General features: G+C 42.0%; 1 protein-coding gene across 7 annotated transcripts in view; it reads right to left on the minus strand.

Moving 5' to 3' along the window:
- Nucleotides 1-19,029, minus strand: part of LOC105472635 (ETS transcription factor ERG) — a 282,743-nt gene that overhangs the window by 10,944 nt on the left and 252,770 nt on the right. For 4 of the 7 annotated variants that reach the window (XM_071095716.1, XM_071095717.1, XM_011726056.3 and 1 more), the window contains 6 exons: nt 12,779-12,982; nt 11,826-11,906; nt 9,823-9,894; nt 1,663-1,731; nt 945-1,001; nt 278-325 (listed from right to left, as the gene is read on the minus strand). In XM_071095716.1, the coding sequence (XP_070951817.1) occupies nt 278-325; nt 945-1,001; nt 1,663-1,731; nt 9,823-9,894; nt 11,826-11,906; nt 12,779-12,982 (531 nt within the window). The remainder of the gene's footprint in view (nt 1-277; nt 326-944; nt 1,002-1,662; nt 1,732-9,822; nt 9,895-11,825; nt 11,907-12,778; nt 12,983-19,029) is intronic. The other 3 variants (XM_071095718.1, XM_024790034.2, XM_071095720.1) reach the window with 2 other exon arrangements.

The raw sequence follows: 19,029 nt of genomic DNA on the forward strand, positions 1-19,029 counted from the left end.
TAAATTGTTGTTGTTTAAGCCACCTAATCCATGGTGCTTTGTTACAGCAGCCCTAAAAAACTATTACAGCTTGGATTAGGTTATAATGTTCTTTGCTGAAGCTGAAATCCTAATTTATAACCCGACCCATTTTTCCATTAAGGCAAATAATTCAGTGAGACCTAAAACTAAAATTTGTTCAGTCGAAGGAATTTCTCACCAATACCAATTTACTTTTCAAAATAGCCACTGCCAAAAAGGTAACTTTGTAAGAAGAAAATCATCAGCAGTTTCTCACCTGGATTTGCAAGGCGGCTACTTGTTGGTCCAAGAATCTGATAAGGATCTACAACAAAAAGAAACAAAGTCAAATCCTAGACATAGTTGTGACATAGTATGATGTGACTTCAGACGTAATGCCTGACTCAATTGTGTTTTCAGATTTCAGAGCTGAAAATGTCCCCCAACTCCAAATCAACTGCCTCCACCTCTTCTATGAGAGAAGATGTCACACAGCATCTCAGATGTCTTGCTAGGGGACTCCTAGTTGGTGGCAGGGCTTGGATTCCATCCCAGGATCCCGACACGTAGCTCAGGGCTCACACCAACCAATGACATAAAGAGGGCAAACATGTGCCAAGCCCCATCAATCCAGGGCTGTGCAGGCTGTGTTGTTCGGGCATGGAAAGTAAAATTAAAAAAAAATAATGGATCACAAAGCAGCAGCCTGTGTGCAAGTAGAATGTTTTTTTCTATATTTATTGCATAGCTGGGGATGTGTTTTAGCACCATCTCAAGTCACCTCGCGTGAGTAGGCTGGTGACTTGGGCCCTATCTTATGTATGGAGCAGTCAAAAAGAGGCAAAAAATCATGTTAACTTCCATTAAAAAGTGATACATTTTAGAAACGTGTTGCTGAGCCTGAATCTTCTCTAATGCTTATTCAGATGGCCCCTGAAACATACCTAACTGAGGACGCTGGTCTTCAGTTTTGGGCACTGTGGAAGGAGATGGTTGAGCAGCTGAAAATCCAGAAGTACAAAAGGCAATTAGCTATAACAGATTTGGTCATGAGTCTTTGATGTTGTTGTAAAATCATTCTATCAGTTAATTTAGTTATTAACATAATAGTCTAAATCAGAAGCATCTTATGGTAAGGAAAAATTTTCCTTTCTAATGAAACCAAATGTAAAAACATTGTAACAAAAAAAGAGGACATTTCCAATTATTTAAAAAATGGATACCTCCCAGTTTTTCCAAAAGTTAAAACAAAAGAGAATTTGGGATGGCTTACCAAATAGATTACAATAAATCATAGTCTAAGATAAACACATAAAGGGAAACCATCAGTCAAATAAAGTAAAGCCAGGGATACTTTTAAGCATGGCCAAGATTCAGGAAATCACCAATTATTTAATGTGTACTCAAACATCCCATGAAACATGCATTTCTGAAGGTTGAAATACACTACATCATTGCTTTATTTTTGTTATGAAATTTGTGATGACCCAAATAGAGAAAGAATCACTGCAGTTAAAGATCAATTGTACTCTGTTGTCAATGGAACAAACCCACCACGTGTTGCAAAATCACAGATTAGCCACAGAAATTACTATATACTCCATCAACAGTCATCAACTGCCTGTGACATGAAACTCAGGGCCATGGGAGCCAACACTGTACCTTTCGACTGGGGCGTGGGGTGGCCGTGACCGGTCCAGGCTGATCTCCTGGGAGGCTCATACGGTAAATCTGTAAAGACAAATAAATTGACTAAAAGATCAATCGTGTAATTTTTATAAGAGATGTTTTGGTTTCTTATTTGATTTTGCATTTATTAGAATAAATTGTGTGCTAAAAAAATCTGGTAATCCAAAGAATATCCCACTAGATTTGAGTTTAATTTCCAAATCAAAATTTCATATATTATAGTGGTCTAAAATTCTCACCCGTTTATCTGAAAACTCTCATTGACAGATTCTCCCAGAGCTTGGTGACTCTTCTAATTTCCTACAATCATAAGTCAAGACCCTAATAAAAGTTTCTTACAATTTAGTTCACCCTGCTTCCACTGGGACTGATCTACATCTGTCTCTTTATTATCTTCATGACTCATTCAAAATACAGTCTACAATTTGGATGAACCAGCCCATTTTTGTTTGAGGTCTGCCCCTAAAACAATCAAATGACATTCAGCTTCTTTTTCTTCTTGCATCTCCTAGGAAATGCCTTATCTTTTTATTTGCCAGTTGCCTCTCTTAGCCAACTCTCATTTTCCCTTTATAACCTCATCAATTTATATTAAATCAGTCTTATCTGATCTAGTGATTTTCGTAGGCAAATGTCTCCCATTTCTAATGTTCTAAATAAATTTAGAATTTCTCTAAAATGAACTGCATGAAATGAATTACAGGACTGAAATAGTATTGCTCCCACAGCACATTGATGATGACCTTCTGAGCTTAAGTACATGCCAAACATTTCTTTGTATTTATAAAGTAGTATTACTTGTCCCATAAACCTTCATTTACTTTTCATATGCAAATTTAGTAACTATACTTCTGCATCCTCAGTGTGAGTCCTATTAATGATTATCAAAGCTCTACGTCATTTCAGGTTTGTTTCACAAATATATTCCAGAAATCTTATTATACATACTTTTGCTAAGAGAGCATATCTCAGGCTATTTCTACATGCAATCTTATTACATAACTGTTTCAAAATTATGTCTTCTTGGATTGCTGGGTCTCAGTTCAATGTCATATGTCATTCTGGGTCAAGTGAAGGCCATGGCCAAATATCTCGGCAGGTTCTTTGCTGCCAGACACCAGGAGATGGGTACAAAATTTCACTTGGAGGATAGGACAACGCAATTGTTTTTAAGCTTCTCTTTAAACAAATATTTTAATTTTGTTTAAAACCAGCAATTTGATGGGTCAGTCTTCAAAGAGCTTGACTGTGTTACAGAAGATGTGTCTCTTCCTATTTTCATATCCCAATGAGAATAGAAATGATAGGCAGCGTGAAATTCAACACAGAATCTCCTTAATGCATTTGGTCTGTTTGGCTGCAAGCATCTTTGCTACTAGTGTGGTCTATGAAATCCTACCCTTCAGAGCTTTGGAGAATTAGATAATTTTTCTTTTTAAACTGCTATTACTCACTCCTCTCTCTCAGCTGGCATTTTTGCATTTTTTGGACCTAAATCTTTCCCCACCCAGCTCCTCAGATTTTCACATTTCTGGTGTTGGGGTTACACATAGGAATTAAATCTGCAGCCCCTAACAATTTACAACTGAATTTCAACTTAAGTCTCTGAGAACACTCAGCACATGGGTTCTCAGTCAGTTGCATTTTGTCAAAAAAAAAAAAAAAAGGATAGCCAGAGTTTCAATTTGCAAATTGTCTCAGAAAGAAAAATCTACTTGTGAGGCAGTCCTAGACACATCTAGCCTAATTTAGGAGCAGAAAGGCACATTAACTAAGGCCTTCTATTTACCAAATGAAAAAAAGCAAGATAATACAGAAATATGTTCTAGATCTCTGTTTCTCAAAGGGTGGTCTGTGGACCAGCAACATCAATAATACCTGGGAACTTGTTAGAAATGCAGGATCTTACCCCAGACCTACTGCATCACAATCAGCATTTTTTTTTTTTTTTTTGAGACGGAGTCTCATTCTGTCACCCAGGCCAGAGTGCAGTGGCGCAATCTCAGCTCACTGCAGCCTCTGCCTCCCGGGCTCACGCCATTCTCCTGCCTCAGCCTCTTGAGTAGCTGGGACTACAGGCACCCGCCACCACGCCGGGCTAATTTCTTTTTGTATTTTTAGTAGAGACAGGGTCTCACCATGTTAGCCAGGATGGTCTCCATCTCCCGACCTCATGATCCACCCGCCTCGGCCTCCAAAAGTGCTGGGATTAGAGGCGTGAGCCACTGCACCTAGCCTCAGAATCAGCATTTCTGGGTGACTCTGGTGCACACTGAAGTCTGAGAAAGCCTGCTCTAGACCACTGCTCTTTTCAGGAACTCTGTTTTCCTGCAGATGGTTTCAGTAATGCTATCTAGAGTGTGCAAAGACAAACTAAAAAATGGTTGAAAGAGTTCTAGATGGATTGCTTTTACCCATGGAATAAGTATGCTAATGGAACTGATAGAAGACATCAGTAGGTTAGTCAGATACTACCTTAAACAGAAAATTATTGCTCATGAAATGTGACCGGGAAAAAAAATAAATGCCTAACTACTACTCCCAAAATATTTTGAAACTCTTTATTCACAAAATCCTTCTTAGGGTGTATAACCATATCCCATTCTCCCTTGAAAATAAGTCAAAACTTAACACCAAACAGAGTTTACTTTTCAGCCAAGTATTTGAGACACTTATATGAACAATGATTAACATGTTCATAAACATATTGCCATGGAAGATATGCGGGCTTTTGTTTTCTCCCATGACATTCTGGTTCAATGCTTCCTTATCAGCTACCGATTATATGCTGTGGGCCCTGAGCACCCCGTGGGATACGACATTGGGAAACATTCAACTCAGGCTCCCTGAGATGAGGGACAGCCAGGGGTGACTGCTGTGGCAGCTACACCGTCTCAAAGCCTTAGTAGTTCTGCTCTTGACTGCTTGAAAAATCACTCCTCCATGTATCTCTGCTAAGTGTCCTTTATTGATAATAGAGCATTGGACTTCCAATAAGAATACATTTTACATTTAATTTTTGCTGATCATTTCAACACCCTCTCCATTACTCTTTAACTTTGATCTTCAAGGTCATGAACTCATACGCTTGGCAGAAGTGCCCATGTAAGGGAAGGTTGCTTTCTGGCACTGGTTCTGCTGTTTTATCTGTAAGAGACTGTGTTTGGAAACTGAGCTTTATAAAAGTCATTGCATAGGCAGCTTGGGTGAACATAGATGTACATTACATTACAACAGTATAAAAAACGGCATGAAGCTACAAATAGGGAGTTCGGCTAGTGCTGACCCCTATACATGAGCAACTGTGTTGATTTCCTGGAAGCTGGGATCAGCTTCTCATTCTGAATGAGACTCCTCCTCCACCACACCCTTTTGAAGACATCAATCAATTAATACAACGTTCTGGCTACCCTTTCCTGGAGGGCTAAGTTCAGCCAAGTTTTACATTCTCCCTTCATCAAACTCACTGAGGAGGAACCTCTAGCTCTTGCCGCCCCCTGCCTACCCGCTTTATTTTTTAAAGGGCAAGAATGTGGATCATGGAAGAGCTCATCCTCATTCTGCAGGATCCACACCATATCTGCAAAGCAACTCTGGAGGCTCCCTGGCTGGGCTGGAAAAAGATGAGACTTGTCTGCTCTTGAAATTAGATGCTAATGGGGAACACAAATTAGGAAGACCAAGAGCTGCTGCTGAGAACCAATCTATAAACGTCTGTGAAATGGAAAAAAAAAAAAAAAAAGTTTGAGTCAACCTTAACATAATTAAGTCGCCCTCTATTTTCCTCCAGATCTTCTTAAAATTCTATATCAAAGGCATGGAGATTTGGAAACATTTTGCATTCCCTTCTTGCCTAGGTTTGCAGATCCCTGTGGTTATATAAGAACTAAGGGGAAGCAAAGAATGCAGTGTTAGCCATTTGCTAAGATATAGGCTTTACATAACACCTAACTGAGAGGTGCTATGCAGTAGTTGCATTGTCTCACTATGCCTAGCTGTGCTGAAAAGCACCAGGCTGTGAGCTCCAATGCAGGAATGATTTAAGATTCCAAGAAAGCCCTGAAGAGCAGCAGCTTCAAAGTGGAAGCGAAGGCTGCATTTGCAGGCTTAACTCTCTAATCTCTTTTGACAACACCCTAGAGGCATATCATAATATATGGGTTGTCATGGGGATGGAAGAGGAAAGGATGGGGTTGCAGAACATCATCCTTGGGGTAGAACTGAGCTTTTGCATGACCTGCTCCTGAGAGGACAGGCAGGGTGGCGCACTGTGTAGTTAACAGGGGCTTGCAAGATTCTGTGCATCTGTTTTTGCCACTTTTTCCCCCTGAGACCTCAAAGGGCTATGGCTCCAAAAGAAGTGGATTCAGCAAAATAGAAGGGTGTTTGCAGAGGAGGTACAGAAAGGGATTCTGGTCACAGTAACTGCAACAATGTAAGAAACACGTGAAACATCATAAAATAATAATCATAATAAACAACAGAGTGTAACATGATATGCCTATGGGTTGACACTTATGAGAGTAGAGAAGACTGTCTCAATGCTAATTCAACAACGGGGTCGTGAAAGACAGTAAATCTTGAATCAGGAAAATGTGGGAAAACACTAGGTACGGGCATGCAAGGAAAAGGGATGAGGTTTGGACAAATGGCGGGTGGTGGTGGTGGCAGGGCATGTCCACATGTGGTCCCCTGTGAGGTCAGTGAACAGCCTTGGCCAATTGTGCAGGGAGACTGACCTGACACAGCAGCGGTGAGACTGACCTGACAGGGAAGCAGTCAGGGGGCTTTGGAATAAATGATTCATTTGGGAAGGTGGGCCATGAATAGAATAAAAGGTAGATTTGGGGCCGGGCATGGTGGCTCACGTCTGTAATCCCAGCACTTTGGGAGGCAGAGGCGGTTGGATCACGAGGTCAAGAGATCAAGACCATCCTGGCCAACACGGTGAAACCCCGTCTCTACTAAAAATACAAAAATTAGCTGGGTCTAGTGGCATGTGCCTGTAGCCTCAGCTACTTGGGAGGATGAGGCAGAAGAATTGCTTGGACCCAGGAGGCAGAGGCTGCAGTGAGCCAAGATTTTGCCACTGCACTACAGCCTGGTGACAGAGTGAGACTCCGTCAAAAAAAAAAAAAAAAAGAAAAAAAAAAAGAAAAAGAAAGGCAAAAAAGAAGAAGGGAAGGGAAGGGAGATTGGGGCAGTAACCCAGGGATGGGCGACTCACAGCGGGAAGGGAAGGAGGGAAGGGTGGTGAGGCAGAGCTGGGAAGGAGGATGCAGCAGGACAACACACATGTGGAGAGGGAGTCTCTGCAGAAAGGGTATGGAATGCCGTCTAATTTAACCAGTAAACCCTGAACACCACTGTCTCCTCTATCAGGGGCTCTATAATGAAACAGCCACCGTGCAGAGAAGAGACAGACTCTGGTCTAAGTAGAGTTGCCACCTAGGAGCCTGGCTTGCTTCATGGTCAGCACAACAACGCTGACCAGCGTTCGGTTCCCTCAGATGTGGGATTAGACAAAGGGTGTGGAAATGAAGATCATGGCACAGCAAACCAAGAGTGGAGGAGACAGGGATTTGGGGTCTGTATCCCTAATGACCTTGAAAGAAACAGTCAACAATCACCTTTCTGAAAGTAGTCAGGTACCCACTGACCACAGGGATACCGTCAGATTCCCAGTGACCTCCCTCTGGGACTCGCGCAGCTCTGAAAGTTAGTGAGGCAAAAGCTCTTCCCCCTCAGCCATCACAACGTTCATTCTCCAGTTGCAGGTTCACAGCTTTTATCTCCACAGGACCAGTCCTTTAAGGTTGATCGCTTAGCAATGGATGACCCAAGGTGTATAACTAGTTCTTATATCCAAGGTCAAGCCCCTGAATAGAGCCTACAGTAAACAGTCCTCTGGCTTGTTCAGTCTGCTTTAAATTCTTTACAGGTCAGATACCAATATTTGTATTGGTTCTCATAATCACAGTAGGCAGTGGTCAAAACAGGTTATTTCAGGTACAAACTGAGTTTCGAAAACATACTTGACTAGTAGTGGAGCTGTGGAAGTGTGCTGTCTCCCAGATCACGCTCAAATCATGGGCCCATGGAAGAGCACCATCAGAGCGGCATGGGAGGTGTCTAAGTTTGCCACCCTTGCCATCCCTGGGCTGGGCAGAGAGGGAGTCCCAACCAACATCCTCACAGCCACCCTCTTCTCCATCCACCTGGATGGGTCATACCTTCCAAATCCACCATGTCCTAAAATGTGAAAACAAAACAGCTCCAGGACCCACTGTCTTAACCAGGTAGCATCAGTCAGCTGGCTTGTCTGATGGACAGGTTGTGCTCATGGATTTGGCCAGTGTTGTGATCTTTTAACACAGTTTGTTACACTAGCTCACAACCCCTGGCTTTACAACTCAGTCAGAGGCACCTATGAGGTGTCTTAACATAAACAAATAAAAACAAAATTAAAAAGTAAAAAAAATTTTAAAAACCCAGCCAAATGTTTTGGAAATAGTTTTTATTTTTTTAGGTATATATGGAAATATTTTTTAAATGCTCACAGAATTACAAAATCTGTAGAGCTTGAGTCAAACATGAATTTCTATTTTCCACTTGCAATACACGGGGTGGATTTCTTTAGGACCAGTCTGGTAGACTCTAGGCACTGGGGCCTGCCTATGTTTCAATGGCCTGTGAAATCTGTTACATGACAGAGGTGACTTACTACCTCTTAGTACCTCTTAGCTAAGCCTTTCTATCATGCTTCCCAGGAGCGAGACAGCAAACTTTTTCTCTGACATTAGAGAAGAGAAAATTGCCAGCCTGAAGTCACTAGGCAGTAACCAGGGCAGTGTCAGAATTTGAACAGCCTGAGAAACTTCCTCATTCATTCTCTTTAGCTCCCTGGGCCCCCAGTCTTTCTCATTAGAAAGAAAGAGTAGTTGCCAAGCCTAGATCTTGAACCAGTTCAGACTGAGACTTGTGTATTTCGGTTATGTGATAGAGGTGAAAGAGGAATTGCCTGAGTTTCATATGAATTCTGGAAGCATGTAGGAAGACAGAGAAACCATCCCCGAACACGATGTCATCAACCGTGAGGCTGGTACAATGATATCTAGCGTATGGGGCTGCTCTAAGTCCCAGGGAGGGGGCAAATGCTTAGGGCAAGCTATACCCTTCTGTGAAATGCCCTCTCCCCCTGCTCATTATTCACCTGGTAAACATCTAATTCCCCTTTGCCATGTGGCCATTCCTCTGGAAAGCATCTTTACGCCTTTCTTGGGGCGTTGAGTTCCTCCCCGATCCTGCTCCTACAGCCTGTATTGCTAGAAGTGGTGCCTCTACCATAGAACCTATCACATTAGGGGAAACATTTATGTGTATGTATCTGTCTCTCTGGCTCTAGGTCACTCTACGGAAACATCTAGAACTGGAGGCAAAACATTTCAGCTTGTTCACCGTCATACCACCCATGGCTGGCCCAGAGGAGGCACTCAGCAAATGAACAAGCCAAGCTGAATGAAGAAGTGAACGTTCTGAAGACAGGAAGCTTACTGAAGCCTGGTTCGTCTTTACCTTCCCAGAGTCTAACATCACACTTGGCACTAATGGGCACTTGATAGATGTTTATTTTTGCATGAATGGCATGTAAATTAATTACCTAATCAAATCATCTGGAAGACAGGCAGTAAGATTCAGATGTAAATACTACTGATGATTGCATGCTTCTGCTCTGCAAGACTGGCTTCTTGTGACATACTGAGAATCGGTCACTGTGAATCTGGGGAGTGTCCTTGTTTTGTGCTCTTCCCCCGAGGAGGGATGGATCCTTCCGTTAGTTCAAAAGTGGGCCTATTCCTAACTGCCAGGCATCCAGGATGCCTTCTTTGCCCATCTGTCTTTCTGAAGAGCTAGTTAAAGGGCTAATCTGCTCTTAATTCCTTTAGTGTGGTCTTCGAATGAAATGGTTTGAGTGGGTTTAGTCTCCAGATAAACAGAGGCAGAATAAGACTGTCTGGGACTGGCTTCAGCTCCGGGATCAGCTCGCTTTGTATCGCGTGACTTAGGGCATGGATCTCAGCAGGACATCTGGGATGTCTCTCAATGAAGAGATCACACGGGGTGTTTTCGTACCTGGCCTAGTTGTAATTCTTTGCGTAGCTTCAGGATATACTGAAGTATTTGGGAAAATAAAAGCTGCACCCCCTGCAGACAAAAGGAAAGACAAACATGTGAAGGTCTTTTGTTGTGGTTGTCGATCTCAACATCAGTGCCAAATCTACTTTTCCCTGTGATAACAAAGGGAAGAGACCTCCTCAAACCTGCCTTAACAGAGCTCCGGAGAAATGGACAGGTGCACGTGTCAGATTCTCAAGGAGCCTTGGTGCACTCCTGTGCCCCATTTGCTATAAAGTGTTGTGTGTTTTGATTTTATAGCTTCTTGATGAAGCCCTATCTGTGTCCCCCTCAATCCCACTTCCCACTGGGCAATCTCATTTTATTAAAAAACTATATGGTGCATGTTTTATTTTTCAATAAAAACCCATAATATATTTGTATATATTGTATAAAAACCCATAATAAATTTTACATAGCTCTTGGAAAGTAGGACCAAGCAATTATAAGTATTTAGCCAAAGAGTATACGGATTTTATTAATGATTAATCCACATCTCTAGTCAAATGCGCTTTCCCTTTCTCTCTTTTGACCAAAACTCATGTGGTTAGCTGAGAAAATTCCCTTTTCAGAGTTCAGTCCATTTGGAATTTGTTGTCCTGTTCATTGGTTGCTTCTGTGTTTAACAATAGCAAAATTAATAAATTTGGAGCTTTTTTTGAAACTTTCACTCTATGGTTAAAGAATTCCTAAATAAACGTGAAAATATCAGAAAATGTGCATAGCTCAAAGGTGTTTCCTAAGAAGGGGAAGTAACTTCCTCTAAGTTACCTGTTATTTCTGGCCACAAGGTCATGAATAGGCTGATGTGTGCAACCAAAATTATTGAAAAAGTGTAGTACCAACTCGAAGCCGGCTTTTTAAAACTTCAGATTAAAAAGACAATGTTTTGAATAAGAAATTGCTCATTTACCATGATAAACGAGCAATTTCACTGTAATACTCAAACCGGGACTCACTCACATTTGATATTTTAAAATAAAATGGCAAATATTGGGAAAATGGCTGTATTTCTATGTGAGGGCTGACCCTGAGTTAACTGGCTGACTGGCAAGGCTTCCTGGCACTTCCTGTCTCCATCACTAGCCCGGGTGATTGTAGAGGGTCCCTGCAGCTAACAGAGTGGGGTGAGCAGCCGGTGGCCATGCTTCTGGAACTGTCTCCATCAGAAAGGAGCAGATGGATGTGAACCAGGAACACATTCATCCACAGAAAACCCAGCCTCTGCTGTGATTGGGAGGCGAGGGAGGAAGGTTAGCCAGGATGAGGCATGGTGTTAAACCCTACTTAGGCTCAGGCAAAATAAATACATAAATAAGTCAAATGTACAGTCAATGGTTAGAGACAGAAAACAGGCATTTGGTTAGTGACTAATTTCATATTCTCCAAAATCATAGCAGAGGTTCCCTCTGAACAAAACTCTCACAATGTTACAGAAATTCCCTCCTGCCTTTTGCAAACACACAGTCTGTAGGAAAACAAATGAAATAGCCTAAAAGTTTATTGGAAAGGAAAAAGAAAATTCCAACTTATCCTAGCAAATATTTCTTTAAGAATAAAAATGGAAAAAATTAAAGGAGGCTGCTAAGGGCCCTTTTATATCGAACATGCTTTTAGTGTCTACAGAGTCAGCACAGCGAATATATTGGTACTAACAGAAGAAGATTGTAATCTGGCAAATGTGAGCTAAAGTTATGGCTAAAGGCAAATTCTGCACATCTCCTGGTAAAAAAAAAGGAACCCTTTGATAATCAAACTGGGGTGCGTGGGAAGCGCTCAGAAAACCAAAGGGCGTCACCTTCCTTTAGGCTGTGGTACCTCCTAAGTATTGGAAAGCATCCTGAATCATCTACCTGTATTCTGTCTTCCTGACACGCGCTGACCGGTTTCCCATGGAAGCATGCAACCTGTACGTAAGACCCTATGCTCTTGCTGGGAGGCAGGGGCGGGGCCAGCATTACCTGTGTTTCTAGCATGCATTAACCGTGGAGAGTTTTGTAAGGCTTTATCAACATCATCTGAAGTCAAATGTGGAAGAGGAGCTACAAAACAAAACAAAAAGTGACATCAAAATGAAAAAAAAAAAAAGAGAGAATTACCTTTCTTACAAAAAAAAAAAAAAGAAAAGAAAAGAAAAAAGAAAAAGAAAGAAAGAAAGAAAACCATTCCCCCACTCCCACCCTAACATCATGGGCAGCTTATAACTATTTCCATCAATCTGCTACTTGTTAGCATGTTAAAACCTACATGGGGGCCCGTCTTTAATTCAGGGAAGAAGTGGTTGGGATGCCAGGCAAAGCAATGGAGGAGAATTTATTCCACCTCACTGTCACACTACTTCCTTCTCATCATGCTGGACGCTGTAGAAATTAAAGCATGCAGCAAACATTCTGGATTCATGCCAACATGCCATCCCTTTCTGTCAGGTTAAGCCCAATCACATGATACAAAGTGAAAACTTTCCTTGTTCTGTGTTCAAGTTAGAATATAAAGTGGGGCTTCGTGTAGCTTTAGGGAGAATAATCCCCCTAATTCCTACTGAAGACGAGCCTTTCCTTAATGATTCTATTTCAATTTGGGGTATCATGGAGACTAACTAATATGTGACCAGTTAATGCTTCCTTTCCCTTTCACATTCCATCTTCTTGGTCGCAGGACCCTGGAGGAGGAAGCTGAGTGTGGAAGTGAATTTTGGCTTCTCCTGAGAGAGCTGACTACTTTTCACCAGGCAATGTGGCCAGGGGGTTGTTCCCCTAAGTCATCGCGTACCAAGCGTGTGGTTCCCTCAGATCCCCAACGGGAACTGGACGAGGGCAGGAGGATGCTGTCGACACACCTGTTTGAACGCTCTGAAGCTCAGGTCATAAGAACCATAGCCACAGCCATCTATCCTTGGAGGAAGGGGGCAGCTTACTCTCTCTGAGGTAGTGGAGATGTGAGAGAAGAATGTCGGCGTTGTAGCTGGGGGTGAGCCTCTGGAAGTCGTCCTTGGTCATCTTGCACAGTTCCTTCCCGTCGATGTTCTGGAATAACAAGATGTTGACGTCTGGAAGGCCATATTCTTTCACCGCCCACTCCAGCCACTGCCGCACATGGTCTGTACTCCATAGCGTAGGATCTGAAAGGGGTGGGAACAAATTCAGTCAATTCCTGAAGCCAGGTACCTGTGTCTGGGGGCAGATCCCCATCCACATGGGATTTCTGACCAGCTGCCTTCCACAAGCACAGCCTCCAACCAGCCTCCCTGGCTACCCAGGAGAACATCTTGGGGGAGAGACAAAAGCTGCCTCACATCCATAGATCATTGTTTTTAAAGTGAATTGTTCTGGAATCTTGGGATTATTCACATCACATGCCCTCTTTTTTGCTCAGACAATCTAAAGTTTCCTGTAGGCATGAGATTTTAAAAATTATTTTTTTCTCATTTATGTCCAATGTTACTTATTCATTTGAAAATGAGTAAGAATAAGAGGAAACTTCCTCTCTTTAGAAAACTACTGTTATATTTACATGGAAATAAGAGTAAGCAACACATATCAGGAAGGTGCTAATTACAGATCATAACAACAACAACAAAAAATAACAGTATTTATGCAAAATACTGAAAAACACTGACCACAGAATCGGAAATGAAATATAGATACACCAAGACTTTAGCCCCTCCTATGAGCCAGCATTCGTCTCAGAGAGCTGTCTGTTCCAGACTTTTCCTGCAGGCTGTTTGGTTTTGCAATTAACCAGCACCTGCAGGAGTGGGGTTGGTGAGTGGTTTTTGCATTCCACAGCTGGCCATGGCAAGCACAAATACCCCACAGGATGCAGGCCACGTCGTCACGCTCCACTGCCACCTATGGGACAGGGAGGGCAGGGCCCCGGGGAGAAGGAGCAGGTGATCTCCAACAGAAATGCCAGCCAGGATGTCCCGTGGTAAATACCCTCAGTGGTAGGATCTTCAGAGTGTGGTAAACAGGGCGGCTGCTCCCTTGGGCCCCAAGCCTTGAAAGACACCTGCACAGAGAGCTGGAGCCCTGAGTTCTAATCCCACCATTTCTCCACTTTCTGGACCTTGCTGTGGGCAGCTATTTTTCCTTTCTGTGTCTGTCCCACCTGAAAACGAAGGGCACTGATCTCAGTTCCCTGGACAAGTCCTTGGGGGTCAGGCATGCCAGGATGTTCCAATCTTCTTGAATGAAAGTCAGGTGTGGGAGTCACATTTGAGCTAATACTTTCAGATCCTTGTTTGTCTGGTCCCACTAATATTTTAGGCTACTCAAGAATGGAGCATGTAGTATGCTGCTGAAATACATTTTTAGGTTTACAGAGGTAAGCCATAGTAATAGTGAGAAACAGCCAGCCAGTCATACACCCAGAGTTCTCTTCCTCTCCCTCCTTTCCTCTTCCTTCCCTCCCTTCTCCCTCCCTTTCTTTCCTTCAGCTACAAAGATGAAATAAATTATTGCAGGTCCAGTAGAATCTACCCTTCCCATTCCATTCTCCTGCTGCAAACACCTATCCTGAAGTTAGTAGCTAGTGGTTAGAAGTAACCACTATCCTGAAGTTAGCACATGTATCACTCCTATACATATTTTAATATTTTTACCATTTAAACTACACATATTGTTTTGTGTTTTTAAAGTTAACATAAACGATATCTGATTTGCTATTGGCACTCAATGTTATAATTTCAAGATGTAGCCAAGTTAATACACAAAGATATACTTGATCATGAAGCAGCTCTTAGGCCTCCCCTATGTGAATAGTCCCAATTTATTTAGTGAATGTCCCCTGTCCATCTCCCTGCATACGTGTGAATAAGTCTGCATTGGCCCATGGCCTGGGGTCCTTGTTAGAATCACCTGGGGAGACTGAAAAACTAGTGACGCCTGGTCTCCCCAGGGAGACTGTGTTTCCATTAGGCTGGAGGGCAGTTAGGTGTCACAGTTGATAAGAGCTCCCCCAGGTGACTCCAGTGAGCAGCCAAGGTTCAGATCATCTTCCCTGGACCTCACTACTCCAAGTGTGGTCCTCCAACTGGGCAGCATTAGCATCACCTGGGAGGTAATTAGAAATGCTAACGCTCAGGCCCCGCCCAGACCTGCTGAATCAGAATCTATGTTTTCACATGAAACTTGGGGACACGCTGGCCTCGGCTGAGTACCTAGATACGGGATTCTGAGTTATAGGGCACATGCATCTTCAACTTGACCAGCTAGCATTGGATGTCTACCAATATTTAAACACCCACATTTTCACTTAAAAATCAGCGCACAGGCTGGGCACGGTGGCTCACGCCTGTAATCCCAGCACTTTGGGAGGTCGAGGCAGTTGGATCACTAGGTCAGGAGATCGAGACCATCCTGGCTAACACGGTGAAACCCCATCTCTACTAAAAATACAAAAAAATTAGCCGGGCGTGATGGCAGGCACCTGTAGTCCCAGCTACTCGGGAGGCTGAGGCAGGAGAATGGTGAGAACCTGGGAGGCGGAGCTTGCAGTGAGCTGAGATCAGGCCACTGCACTCCAGCCTGGGCGACAGAGCAAGATTCTGTCTCAAAACAACAACAACAACAACAACAACAACAACAACAACAACAACAAATCATCAGTGCGCAGAACCTGAAGACTAAAGGAACTCTGTTTTGCTACAGAGAGAATATCAACAAAAACTCCAACGGCAGCAATGACAGAAAAGTGTACATATTTCTTTGTCATTCAAACACTTGGAAACATGTTGTTAGTCTGTGAAAACTGAATGTAGATATGGAAGGTTAATGTCATCCAGTTCATTGAAGTTCAGATGACTCTGTCATTGGGTGAGAATTTGGCTTTCAGAGATAAAATGTTTCATGACATGTCAGAATTCCTCTTTCTACAAAAGTGGGTCATACTGAGGTCTTAGGGCAAGTTCTCTTTATCTTTGGTTCTGTGCAGAGGATGGTTTGCTCAGCCCTCACAGAGAGAACACCCCCCCATCCTACCCATGTCATTCCCTATAAGTTCCATCCTCTGATCCTAGTCAAACCCACCTTTTTGGGTTTTTTTGTTTGTTTTGTTTTTTTTTTTTGCTTTGCTTTTAACAAAATGGGAGAACTTTTTTTTTTTTTTTTTTTTTTTTTTTTTTTTTTTTTTTTTTTTAATGTAACAACTGTATTTCCTAGAAATAAGTTCATTCTGGGAATAGATTTTCTTCTCTTAATGGTGGAACCGGATATTCTCAAAATGATACATACACATACTGTCTGAAAGCCACTAGGTTCACGTTAAACTGGTGAAAGGAGAAGTTTAATCTCTCTATTATCCCTTGGTGTGCCCCTTAATTGGTTTCATTCATCAAGCCAAGGGTTACCATGGCCCACTCAGTTTTCCTTTAAGGGAATCAGGTGCAAGACCCCACAGACCAAGTCCTCAACCTGTATTGTTCTTATCTCTATAAGTCTCGCTTTGAGTTGGTAAAAGGTTGCTCTGGAGTTCTGGAGTTCTGCCAGTATGAGTATAAATCACTACAACCTTTCTGATGAACAACACAACAATATGATACAACAATACAACACAACAATACAATCAAACGTCTTTAAATATGTGCAGATTCCCTGACTTAAACATTCCATTTCTAGAAATTTATCCTAAGGAAATAATAGAGGATGTGCGCAATTATTTATTGTCAAGGACGTTCTTTGTAGTGTTGTTTATAATAGCAAAACCTTGGAAACACCCTAAATGTCCAGCGAAAGAGAACTAGTTTTGTAATGCATTTAGGAATGTTCCCGTGATATTTAGAGACTAAAAATTACACTGTTGAAATATATTTATTGATATGATAAAATGTTCAAAGTAGATTACATTTTAAAGTTTCAAAATATTATTACGATACCATTGTATTTTGCAAAGATAAATAAATATCTGTGGAGAAAGAAATTCAGAGGGAGATACAGCAAAATGTGAACTGTTGTCTCTGAGGGAATGGAGATGGGGAATTTTAGACTTTTCATTTTCACTAAACTATATTTTCTCATTTTCTTATAATAAATATGGAATACTTGGGTTAAAAATTATTTATTAAAAAAGTATTCTCTATTTTTCAAAACCAAAACATGGTTTTACAAAGGGCTTACGTATATATATAGTGTATATTATATATACTTAATGTATATTATATATACACTATATACCACCTATATATATGTGAAAGTACTCTTTATAAAATACTTTATAAAAAAAGTATAAAAATAAAAGTAAAAAAGTAAAAAAGCAAAAGTTAAAAAAATAAAAATGAAACTATACAAAGCATTTTATAAAAAGTATAAAAAATAAAGCTAATAAAATACTTTATAAAAACATTTTTATAAAATATAAAATATATAATATATATAAAATATATACTTACATATATACTATATATACTACCTATATATTATATATGTGAAAGTATTTTTATAAAATTTCTTTCAAGAGTATAGTTTGTTCCTTTTGTATTTTGTTAATATACATTGCTTCATCCAAAGAGCAAATTACATGAAGTCAGAACACTCCCATATCCTTTTAGCATTTGATCTCCACACCTCTGCCCTATAAATTTCTAAGCAAACAATGGTAAAAACAAAACATGGCCACTTGGTAGAAGGAACGAGGGCATTCCTTTTCTCCTGTGCACTCGCACCACTGTCCTGGACCCACTCTGGAGGTGTTGCAATAGAGGACAGTTTGCAGGAGAAAAGCCCAGATTCCCCAGCATGAAGCACACAGTCCTTTGTTCCATGGGTCCCAGTGTCTTCATGGGTGTCATTCCCAACCATTCCCCCTCCACCCTACATTTCCTGAGCCAATGCCTCCATGCCTGCATCACATGCCACCCACAGCATGAAGGACTAGCACCTTCTTGTGCCCTCACCTACACTCACCACCTCCTTTGGGCGTATGTCCTAGATGCTGTCACAGAGGAAACACTTAACAAATCTCTGGGCAGCGAAGTGATTACAAGACTGAAGACCTAGTCTCTGCCCACACTGAACTCCACCTCCACTCCTTTGGCCAGGCAATGATGCTGCAGCTATAGATGATGGTTTTTAGAGTTCAGGTCAGTGCGCTGGGTCCAGGCTGTCATGTTTTGGCCCTAACCGTTTAACTCCATGGAGAGCCCCAGTAGTCTCTCTAGTCTCCTCCACAGTCCATGGTATCTCAGCAAAGCTTTATGGCTTCTGTCACGCCAGGAATCAAAGAAAGGGGCTCACGAGTTCCTATGAGATTCAGTAGGCCTGTCTTCCTTCTTTATTGACCCCAACCACACATGTGTAGGAGGAAGGGGAGGGGACTACAGCATAAGCCCCAGTCAAGGCGTCACCTTTGCCTACGTTTAGGTGTGATCTTCTGTCCTGGGTAGGAACACTTCTTGCCTCCAGGTAGCAGCGTGTTTGGAACCTGTCATTTAATTTTACAACCGGACCTCATTTTTCTCTTCTATAAAACAATGTGAAAAATTTCAGGAGCTGAGAAATGACTCAAATAGGATAAGAACTAAGATAGATTTAATTCAAGTAAAAGTTATTAAGTATTGTGCCTACAGCCCTATGCACCAGTACTATGTGTCCAAGACCAAGAGAGACACTAAGGATCCACTGAGAGAGGCAGCTATGACCACAACCACAAAGCAGAACTAAGACTCCATGATCAGGCCGGGTGTGGTGGCTCACACCTGTAATCCCAGCACTTTGGGAGGCCCAGGTGGGTGGATCACCTGAGGTCAGGAGTTTGAGAACAGCCTGACCAACATGGAGAAATCCCATCTCTTCTAAAAATACAAAATTAGCCAGGCGTGGTGGCGCATGCCTGTAATCCCAGCTACTCAGGAGGCTGAGGCTGGAGAATTGCTTGAATCCGGGAGGCAGAGGTTGCAATGAGCCGAGATTGCGCCATTGCACTCCAGCAGCCTGGGCAAGAAAAGCAAAACCCTGTCCGCCCCCCAACCAAAAAAAAAAAAAAAAAAAAAAGAATCCATGATCCAAGCAGGAAGTGGAAGTGCAGAGAGGTAGCACCAACCAGGAAAAATGAGAAAGGCTTACCAGGAGAGTGAGCTTGGATTAACAACGAGGATTTTGACAGAAGTAGAGAGAAGCTCTTTTGTTTAGGGGAACGACTTAGCCCAGCCTTATCCTACATGGGCATGAAATA

This window comes from Macaca nemestrina, chromosome 4, assembly GCF_043159975.1.
Source record: "Macaca nemestrina isolate mMacNem1 chromosome 4, mMacNem.hap1, whole genome shotgun sequence".
In the NCBI taxonomy this organism is placed as follows: Eukaryota; Metazoa; Chordata; class Mammalia; order Primates; family Cercopithecidae; genus Macaca; species Macaca nemestrina.